Source organism: Alosa sapidissima, chromosome 6, assembly GCF_018492685.1.
Source record: "Alosa sapidissima isolate fAloSap1 chromosome 6, fAloSap1.pri, whole genome shotgun sequence".
Lineage (NCBI taxonomy): Eukaryota > Metazoa > Chordata > Actinopteri > Clupeiformes > Clupeidae > Alosa > Alosa sapidissima.
In genome coordinates this window covers 14,383,212-14,394,858 of record NC_055962.1, presented here as the reverse complement: position 1 = coordinate 14,394,858, position 11,647 = coordinate 14,383,212, and the positions used below count along the sequence as shown (strand labels likewise).

At 39.3% G+C, this 11,647-nt stretch overlaps 1 protein-coding gene across 1 annotated transcript in view; it reads right to left on the bottom strand.

The window, feature by feature from the left end:
• Nucleotides 1–1,796: 1,796 nt before the first annotated feature.
• Nucleotides 1,797–11,647, bottom strand: part of LOC121712175 (N-acetyllactosaminide beta-1,3-N-acetylglucosaminyltransferase 4-like) — a 51,741-nt gene continuing 41,890 nt past the window's right edge. The window contains exon 2 of the mRNA XM_042096271.1: nucleotides 1,797–3,136. Coding sequence (XP_041952205.1) covers nucleotides 2,035–3,129 — 1,095 coding nt within the window. The 5' untranslated portion in view covers nucleotides 3,130–3,136 and the 3' untranslated portion in view covers nucleotides 1,797–2,034. The remainder of the gene's footprint in view (nucleotides 3,137–11,647) is intronic.

Sequence of the window (11,647 nt, the reverse complement as noted above, 5' to 3'; positions counted from 1 at the left end):
ATTTCTTAATGTCTAGTGACATATCAGGGCCATTTTATGATTAATTGAAATACATTTCTTACATATGGTTCCTTTAAGAAAGTCAGATAAAACAAAAGTGTAAAGGATCATTCACACCAACGATAACTAAAAACAAATATCATTCTTGTGAATATGAATGACAACGTTCACACATAAACTATAACGACATGAAGAACGATATCGTTGGGGATCACTTTCAGAGCGATATTGAGAACGATAAAAAGCTAATCGCCAATCAGAACCCATCAAATTTTAGCTGTCACATTCATTAACACAAGGAGAGACTTTGTTTATTGTTGTTCAGTGTGGACATTTTTATCGCTATGGTTATAGTTACCGTTATCGTTCTTGGTGTAAATGACCCTTAATGCCAGTCAGTGTCTTGGGGACGTAAAGCAAAACAGAAATCAAATATCGGGAAAGGAGGAGAGAACAGCCAGAATGGGGAAAGCAGAACTCTTACACCTGAGTACACCTTGGCTATTCACCTGCTGCAACTGAGAGGGAAAGAGACACATGGGCACACAAGATGGGCAGGGCCCAGAAAGACCTGGCAAGGTCATAACAGTAAGTGAGTGAGATTCCCATTATTGTCACACACAGGAGAACTCTGGCGATTTCTCACATAGATCTCGGTTTCTCAAGGTTACTGAGTACTGTCTGTACAAAGAAAAATGGAAACAGCTACAGTGCTACACTCTGGGGGCATGGTTTAAAGATGCCCCCATGGTGTAGCACTGTAGCTGCCTGGCTGCTCTAGTTGTTGTTGTTTTTTTACTACTTGGTGACCTGGAGAAATGGAGATCTGTGTGAAAAATCGCTGGAGTTTTCCTTTAATCCTTCCACTGTCTGCTACCCAATCCTCAAGTGCTTTAAAACATGCTACTGCGACTCATTTAAGCACACCCCTTGACTGTAAATAATTCTCTCACTTCTTTAGTCCACTTCCAAAAAGATCTTGAATATACAGGGCTCTACACTAAAAAAAAATTCCAGGAGCACTTGTGCGCCCAAGTTAAAAAATTTAGGAGCACAGACAAAAATTTGGGCGCACAGTCAGTTCTGTACTTAACTTACACATAATCTAACATTATACTGCAGCTAACAGTTAAACATGCCAGTGCACCAATTGTGAATATTAAGAATGACTGACAACATTTAGGCTACAGGAAACAGGATTTTAAAGATCAGTGCCTACTTTATTTTCAGTCTGTTCTATTTTCCTACATTTTGTTAATGTAAAATAATATAATACATTGCCATATTTGCATTTAGCCTGTATATAATATAAGTATCCTGCCAAATGTAGGCTAATTTATTTATTTGTGAATCCATCTGTAGCTAATCCAAATATGCCCATGGTGACCTATCTGACTGCATACTGCCTAATACTACTACTAAAACAGTCCATTTTCTCTTCCACAAAACCCAACATAGGCTAATCAAGGATATATGTTTTATACTTTTAGTTTTTATTTGAAATATCTGCATTGATGGGGGCAGTAGGCAAACGTTAGGCCTACTTTCGTTTTGCACTTCAGCTTGTATTCGGTGTAAACAAACAAGCATGCGTGGAAGCCTGGAGTTGTCAGTAGCGTTCTACCTTTGAATAAAATGGGAGTATTACGGGAGGCTACTTTTGTGCCGGTTCGCTACAGCTATATTTTGCAAATTGCAGCCAATACGTAGGTTACCTTTCCTTCTCTCACTGCATTCTCAGAATCTCATCCTGTTCCTCCTATATACAATGAATTCAGTGGATAGAAGAACTAATTTCTTCAATCTTTGCATCTTGGCTGGCTAGTCTAACTTTCTGTCTTTAGCTAATTTATATGTGTCACACTTTCTCTTCTAAAGGATATCATTGGCCAAATTAAATTCCCTGCCTATCCATCAGACTTTGTCCCCCTTAGGCTGTTTAAAGACATTTTTGAGACTTTATAGTTTTAGTTTAGTTTTTTTGTCATTCCACAGGCTCAAAGTGTTTCCCCTCAACTTCCACATGGTGGACTGTCAACAACTGACATGGTGCATCAACAACCACATGAGCTGCATCTCTACTGGGTTCATCTGGTGCACCAGCATGATTTCACGATATACACAGGGATGCTTTAGGTCATTTCTGATGCCAAATGTCAGAAAACCTCTATGGTGTGTGAGGCTCACACCCATTTTCTGCAAGCACAATCCCAAAAAGACATCATCGAGTGGGAACAGCTTCACCTTCTGGGCCGCCACATCCAGTCTCAACATAGTCTGCTGTGACATCAGATATCCACCGCCACTCGGAAAGGGTGGATAGAGCTTACCGGCTGGGTACATCTCAACAGGGACAAAATACTTTGAGTTTCTGTCTCTGATGGGCAACTCAGGGTCATGGATGTATCCTACAAACAGGTGATTCACAGGTTTGTGGTCTGTCAGGAACTCAACCAGATTCTCTGTGTTCACAAACACGTCATCGTCGCCCTTTAACACAAATTGCGTGCTGTTGCACATACGCGAGAACCAACTGAGGAATCCTACCTCCTTCCTGGTCAGGTTCAAGAATTTGTCCACAAAGTCCCACTGCAAGATGTCCCCATAGCGATTGCTCTCCCTCTGCAGCAGTGGCTGAAGGTCGTGACCCTGCACCAGGTCATATGAGCGGCCCATCAGGAAGACCAGCTTAACTCGTCGACCCTGGATCTTACCTGCGTTACCCCAGGTGTTCCGCACTGCAGCACGGCGGTCGACATGCATAGCTGTGGACTTCACGGCCAACAGTAGATAGAGGTCATCCTCACAAGGTGAAGGGGTCAATAGGATTGGGAATGTCCGGCAATGTCTGTAGCGTAAGAATTCCTGGTATGACTGGGGCAGGTGTGATGGAATGACCTCTGTGCTGTCATTGCCAGAGCATGGGGGGGGCACTGGTGGTGAGGGAGTGCCACTGTTAAATATGTTGGACAACAGAGGATGTGTGTGTGTCTGGTGGAAAGGTGATGATTTGGAGTCCAGTGGGACGACCAGGTAGTGGTACCTCTTGAATATCACACAGCTGAAGAGGAAGGCCACAACACAGACCAAGGCCCTACTCCAGCAGGACTGAACTCTTGTCATCTTCATCTTTATGCTGAGAGGCAAAGCAGATGATCAGGTCAAATGATAGAGGCAATGACAACAAAACAATTATTTCTAAGTGGCCATTACCATGACATCACATGGACATGTTAAGCACTACTGTGAAACAATGCACATCCAGCTGCACATCACCGTGCCCCCAGTCATACATCATTGCTCCCACCATCAACCTAGCTTAGCAGAGGTGGCCAGATCCAACTAGCTATCTCTCAAAAGTGTCAAAATAACTCCAACATTGTCCTATTTACATGTTGAGACTAGAATCATTACAATGTGTACAAATTTCAATCTAAAATGAGACACATGACTTTTCTAAGCATGTACAACTTAGAACTACATTCTAATTCAGGCAAAGCACTGCTAGTTGGGATTTGCTGAAGTAACACCGGATCTTTTCAGGTGCTACGTGCAAATCACTCCACCCAAGTAGTAGTTCTTTGCCTGAATGAGAACATAGAAAATCATGGTCTCATTTTACATTGGTATTTGTAGCCTATATTGTAAGTACTGTATACAAGTCAAAACATGTAAATGTGGAAAATGTTGGAGTTCTTTTATCACGTTTGGGAGCTGAAGGCTAATTGGTTCTGCCCATTTCAATGAGCTCAATGAGTATCTCAGTGAGTGCGTCATACTGAGTTGCTGCATGCCCAGAGACGAGAAGGATATGCATCAACTCTGGGGTAGACTCTGAATTAGCTAATTTCCCAAAATGTTGGCGTGTTCATTTAATTTGTCAAGCAAATGATGGAGTACTAAAAGGTTTAAATATTTCTAAGATTGAGGTACGCATATAGTCTGTGTATGATTCGTTCATTTGATTCAATTGAGAATCAATTTAAAATTTAAAAAAATACTTGTTATTTCATTATTTGTTTATGAATGTGATACAAACCTATTACAACAACGCTTTGTTTGTCAGACTTTAGATTTTAGATCAAAAGTAGAACACTGATTTTGAGATTTATTTTTTCTGATGAAATTCCTGTGAAATTAAAAATGCAAGGAAGTACAGCAGATTTCAAAGACACAGACATTTTAAGACACTGTATTGTAAACTATTGTAATGTTTTTATAATGTACAGTATGTTGTAAATCATTTTGGATTTGGATCTGCCAAGCAACTAAAACCATATCCATAGTCCATTAACAGAATGAAGTTCCACTACTAGAACATTGCACCTTTAGTAAGTAGATGGTTCTATAGGATGAAAATAACAAGAATGTGTAGCCCCGCAAAGCCTATCTTGGGATTCATCCACCTTTCAAATCAGTAAGAAATTACAATCAATGATAATACACATATCAGCAACATCCACCTAGTGTGTGAGAGAGAGAAAGTGAGAGAGGCTGTGAAGATGTTTGAGTCCTATAATCACTCCTCTGGTATCTAATGGAGAGTGTCTGATCATTTCCTTTGGAGATAGAGTTATATGACCCAAAGTGGTAAGAACTAAGTCCTGACAGTGGCAAAGCATAACTTCTAGAATGGTTTTCCCGTGACCTTCATTTAAGATGAACTTTTTACTGTCATAAACATTACCAGGATCCTCTTAATAGTGTTTTTTGTGGGAGCTTGGGCAACGCATCCTCTATCAATTCATTATGCGAGTGACTTAGTGACTGCGTTCAACAGTGACAGTGTTCAACTTCAAAATCGTTCATCTTTACCAAGGGAACCCTTCTCAGATAATAATAAATAATAATACATTTGATTTAAAAGCACCTTTAATGACACCCAAGGTCACTTACAAAAATAATTAATATAATATTAAAATAAAAAAATGTCAACTTATGCAGTCAAATCAAAAATCCAGAGTTTAGGGGCAGTGTGACAGAATGTTCATTTTTGGTGTATTGTTTAGACCTGCTGCGATGGATCGCAGTGAGTGGGCAGGGGCAGAGCCATATAAAGGTAGAGTTGCGACAATTTATATATATATTTATATGGCTCTGGGCAGGGGTATAGACCCTTTCAAGAGAGTTCCATTATCAGCATCATAGTTGGCCCCACAAGACTTCCTTTTTAACATTCCATATGTTATATTAATGCAGAGGAAGTAGATTGGGGCCCAAATAGAATGTTCAAGCATTGTTTTTGTTTACCTTGTTGAAAGGGTCTATAGTTTTCCAAGAGGTCAGTAAAATAGGTGGGAGCATGACTATGTAGGGGCTTGTGTGTGAGGAGCAGAATTTTGAATTGAATGCGGTATGCAACTAGCCTGGGTGCCAGCCAAACTTAGTCCCGCCCACAACATTTGAGGTTGGGAAGTTCGGTCTGGCATTGCTCCATTGTGGAGCAACTATGCTCACCCTAGATCGGGTGAACCAATCAAATCGGGCTTTACGATGATGGACAGGTGAGCAACAGCGCCTGGTCTATCACGTCATCTGAGCACGCTTAGATTAGGGACTGTACGATATTTAGCGGCGGGGGAGGGCCGGTCGCCAGACGATCGGGTTAAAAATGTTCTGCCTGGCCCTCCCCACTGATCAAATTTTTTTTTTCCAGGGGCTTCCCCCCGGCTCAAAAAAATTGTCCTAGGCCCTCCCCCCTACGTGAATCAAATAAAACTGGTCAAAAAATGACGTTTACATGGTTAAAACGGCCAGCAAATGTCATAAGCACACATACACACACACGGTTACACACGCAGCGCTGATCTTTACGATACTACGCCTCTCGTAGGCTATATAGATGCTTCGGAATCATACAGAACAACAAGGGGAAAACATGCCGTTTCAGTGTTTCCCATACATTGACTTATTTGTGGCGGCCCACCACAATATCAACATTTACCACCACACAATGATTTTGCATGTTGTACTTTAAATTGGATGGAATTCGTTCATTGTAAAGATATGTGCACCTTTGCGCAGCCTCCCCTTGTCCCTCAACAAACCTACATGCATGTTTAAAGAAAACATTAACAATCCTGCAATTGACTTAAACTGCATCATAACCACGCTGCGCTAATTTGTTAAAAACAGTTAATTTTGCAAACCTACCACCACAAATAGAATTCAATTCTGTGGGAAATACTGTGTTTTATGTGTGGTTAAGAATAATATCAGAGTGGGCCTTTTTCGACCAGTTTTTGTAGTACTTTACTGGCGAGAGAGTCTGAAGCTGTTCCTTTTAAACCTTTACATAGGATTCACTGTAAAACTAAGAGCAGACCAACAGAGTAGCCTACATCTCAGTTATTTCCTTCTATGTTTTGTTTTAGAGCAATCACGTAGGCTAGCATTCCAAGTTACAGAATAGAAACTAATGCGTTAGCTTATGGCTAATGTATATGAGAAATCCCATAAAGATGCTAACGGTTAGCATAATCGGCAAAGGTAGATATTTAGAGCGAACTTCAGTCCATTTACAAAAGAGTTACATGAGAATAGTAATTTGTTTACAACTGACTATTAAAATACTCAAAGGCTAATGTTTTCTCTCCATATAATACCGTGTAGCAAAAAACGTGACTGTCTCATCAGTGCTACTTGAACAGAAGTAGCCCCATAAAATCCCAAGTAACTCTCCCTGCACAAAATAAACATTAGGCTGCATAGGACAACGTTGTGACCCACTAGTGATCACGTGACACTTGCTCTGCTGCACTTCTCCCGCATAGCCTACCTCCTGGGAATGTACACTCAAAAAAATGAAAACTGGGTATTGTTTGTTAGAAATAAATGAAACATGATGAAATAACTAAAACTGATTAATTAGAGAGATGTAGATAGTTGTTTTAATTAAATCCAAATTAGATATCAGGAAATTTGGAGGAGTTTAATTCATTTCTGTTGAATAAACACGTAACAAGTGATTTGATGCAATTAAATCTCTCGCGCATGCTCATTTCACATCATCGCGTGACATCAAGGCGGAAGTTTTTGGTCACGCTCATGTCATGCTGTAGAGACGTTGGTAAACTGAACTGGAAGTGCGTTGAAAGCGACAAAACGAAGCTAACTGGCGAGTAACCTACATCTTTTATCATCTGCGAGTAGCATTTATAGTTGGTGCTAAGTAGATCGTAATTCTGTTCGAAACTGTCAAAACTTCGACCTAAGTGAGTATTTGAATGATATTCCAAGTATTTCGTGTGATTTGTTAGTATCAGCTAGTCACATGTCTAGATGGCTAACCGTGTTCACGCTGCTAATGTAGTCAAATCCATGCAGCCTTACAGAAACGGTAGTTGTAAGTTAAATAAAAAAAAATTGTCGGTGATATTACACGTCCAGTTAGGTTAGGCATGACTGCCGTTCTTTTAGACTAGTTGCTACGGTTGTGATTTTGCTGGCGTTTTGCATTAATGAATAGCTAATTCAGAAATAAATGCAAAACGTGTTGCAGCAGGTAGATGCCCTGCTATGTTGGTAGCTACAGTGTTCAAACACGTTGGGCATCAGGCTCTGTTTATTGTGACTGAGGAGATGTGAACACAGCAGCAGTTAAATGTATTTTTGGTGTCGTTTGTGACGTTCAAGTGTTGTTTATTCTATACTTTATATTTTATATTTGACCCAATGAACTCATCTTTTTTAATTTTGTTTTGAATTTCCCCTAGGCATCAATAAAGTATCTCTATCTATTTGTCTATCTATCTGGCGTATTTATCCTAATTAATATATGGTAATAACGCAAAAGTTGCTTTTGAAATCATTATTAATGTGCCCCACCCCTTTCAGATTTTACCAGTGTTGCCTTGCCTGGCGTTCAGGCCACGCTTCATGTGGTAAGTTGGATTCAGCAATGTTGTTGTTAATGAATATGATTGATATGTTAAAGATTAAAGTTTTTAGAGATTGTTTTGACATCTGTTTTGGTAGAAAAGTATTCAAAGCTTTTGGCTTAGCCTGAAGCACAGGGTGTGTGGAATAAACTGTTTATAACCTGTTGTCCTTTTCCTAGATCTTTCTTTAGGTGGTGTTCTATGCTGTGCTTCACAGTCTAGCAGGTACAAATTGTTACAACACTGTAAATTATGCCATGGTCATTATGGTAGGAATCCCTGTTACCTGTGCACTTATGCCAGTTGTCCATGTAGTTTCAGGACATGGAATAGCTTGAAAAACCATGTTTACCGAGCTCATTCATTACCCTCACAGACAGGAACAAAATTATTGACCTACAGTTGTCAGTTTTGTGATTTTGCTGAGCTTTCCTCAGAGAAAGATTATTTCATACATATCGGAGGCATGTACCAAGACAAGTTATGCCAGCAAATGTTATAACATTGGAGATGAAGGTTTTGGGTTTTAAGTGGTATTAACTTAGTGTTGATTTTGCCTTTCCATACTGTAGGTAACTAACTTAGTAGGCGTAGGAGGTGACCACCAAAGCCTTTGTAGTTGATAACAGAGGGTAATTTTTCTTTTTTGTGTGTGTTTTTTTCCCCCTAAAAAAATCCTGATATTTGATAACTTAGTTCTTTACTGTGATTGCATTTGCCTTCTCTTTTTGATAATTAGGGCAATAACTGAACCGGTGGAACTGAGAATAATTCAAGATGGCAAACTTGCGCACAAAGCAACAAAGTGTTGGGTGTTCTGAAGTGAGTATAAATTCTTTGAAGAACAAACAGCAAGTTCCACATCATGCTGCTTCAAGCATTAAAAAAAAATCCAGAAAAGCTGAAGTTAACTATTGTCCTCAACACCCAAAAGGAGAAACAGTTTACAGGAAATGTTTTGGAATTTAAATACTTACCTTGGTTCTTTTTGTTTCCTTTGCACTTTTACAGATCAATAATGAATTTGCTCGAGTCACAACAGTCCTACTGGAATTAATTAGTACAGTATACGGCTTTTAAATTGGTCACACACACACTTTACTTTCTCTAACACATACTCTTGACACACTTATACTTGGCCTCATGCCATCTTTTGCACATGCTGGTCAATAGTCTGACATTTGTTACACATTTACCACAGTTGCAACAACAACACACACACTTGCCTTAGCTTATACCCAACACTTCAATGTTTCCTTTGACCTTATGTCCATTGTTTTTAAAGAAAAATTTACCTGAACTGACCGTGATGAAAGTTAATGTAAATAAAAGACTGAAACATCAGCATGTATACTTATCAGATATGGTTGAAATATTATTTGGCCAATATTTAGACTGGTGGTGCTGTCACAGTAAATTTGTTCCGGCCAGGGAAAAAGTTCCGGATGACGCAACAATACCGTTCTAATCAGCTGTTCGGCAGCATTGCTACGCTGGTCGCTATGCAATATATCTGGTGAGGGCAGCTCGCGCATTAACGTGAAGTGCATCTTGTCACTGCGTCATATCACCTCAGACCAGCGAGAGCGCGACTCCAAATTTCCTTGGGATACCCACATCTACTGCCACAGGCCCTATTATTTATTTATTTATTTATTTATTTATTTATTTTCAAAATCGTGATAATTTACATTCGTTTTAGTACGATTCATTAGCTATACAAGTTAGAGTTGTTTAGTTTCTTAACGTTTAGTGTTTGTAGCATTAGCCAGCCCTAATTAACTTTTGTGTTGACGTTAGCTGTCAGTAGCTGACAAAGCATAAGTTGTTAGCGCATAATTATCTTTATTTAAAACATTTTGTGATTTTGATAGTGACAAACAGTTGTTAAGATGGTGTTGTTACACGACATTTTCTTTTATCTTTCCAGCAAAGAGAAGTACAAGCAAGGGGTCACTGAGTCTTCCAAGAGAGCAATCAGGAAAGCAGCCAAAAACTTCTCTCTTCAAGGTACGTTACGGTTGTGTAAATGCTTTAGCTGCGAACTAATTTACTATCTGCTATGCAGATTATGTCAGAAATCTGTTATGTTAACTTAACTGAATTACTTCGCTAACCATTTGTGTTATATTATCAAATAACTAGCTGGACTGCTAACTTGCTTCAAAGTTCGCCAAGATCAACACCTTAACGTTAGCACAATCACCTTAGCACAATCATAGCCTTCAAAATGTGTCATTCCCCAACAATTTGCCATTTCTAATCAAATGTTTCGCGTTTCTCGGGTTATAAAAGGTGTATATCTACTTTCACGGTTACATGCGTCATTATTATGACATTTTTTTGTATATTTACCTCAGAATTCACCTGAGGGACTAAAGCTAGATTGACAACTTCATTAATAAAATCTAGCCCAGAGGTAATGGCGACTGTAACGCAAGTTATTTGGTGTACCCACACTTAGTGTTGCTAATGGCCAGGTCTTCCACCTAGACAATGTAGTTTCTTTTATAATTATTTTTTATATATTTTTTCTTTTTCAGGTGACATCATGTTCTACAGAGGGACTGATGGACATTCCATGAGGAGGGTTGTTTTCTCTGAGGAAGAGAAGGTTACCATCCTAGAGGAGGTCCATGCTGGTCATTTCGGCAGGGACAGGATGATGGAGAAGATCAGGCAGAGGTTTTATTGGCACAACATCACAGCTCATGTCGACAATTGGGTTGGTGAATTTATATTAGTTCGGTTCTGACAGTACAACTGTTTCATTTTCTATGTACAGATGAATTGCTATTAACAGTTTCTGTTCATTCTTCATTTGCTGTGAAGGTCAGCACCTGCGAACCATGCCAGACGTTCGAGAGGGTGAAGACAGAGCCACCAGAGATGAAGCCAATTAAACCTGTGGCACCTTGGCACATGATCGGTGAGATTGCACTTTCACATGGATTTGCTAGAGACGTGACAGATCACTACAGCATTAACAAGATTTAACTCTTCTTTTCTTCTGTCTAACATTTATATGAAGGTGTTGACCTCATCGGTCCATTGAAGAAGTCGCGGAAATCAGGTAACCGATACCTACTAACAGCCACTGATTTTTTTTTACCAAATGGGTGGAGACTAGACCCATTAAGGCGAAAAAAGCAGTGCTGACATCTGAGGTATGTATATAAACTAGGGCTGTCAATCGATTAAAAATTTGAATCAAATGAATTACATTCTCTGTGTAATTAACCTAGATTAATCGCATGCATCCAGTTTTGCTATGAACATATCCTAAAAACAACTTTGGCAGATGAGTGAATCAATGAACAGCCAAACCAACATTATAGACTTTAGAGTTCAACGTGTCTCTCTTTTATTATAATTTTCCCTTTGGGTCAGCATAGTGCCTGGTTTCAGATGTTCAGAAGTAATGTGTGGAATAACACCTATGATTTATCCTTTTTTTGGCCATTCAAACATGTAGATTTTGATTCACATAATTACTAGGTTGTTGCCTTTTCTATCCAGTAGGTGGCAGTCCAGGATAAGAAATAGCAGTTCAAGAAAATAAACTAAATAGTAGGAACAAATATATTAAAGGAGCATATCCTACAAGTGCACACGGAAATGTAATGTGTGAAGTTATTGGAATGGAAATAAATGTAACCACCTTCCACATACTTTTGAAGACATTTTGTTCCAAGTGTGCAACAAATGTAGACAATTTATTAACGGAGTTTGTCGGTTAGTTAGTTATTCGGTCATAGGGTAGGCTC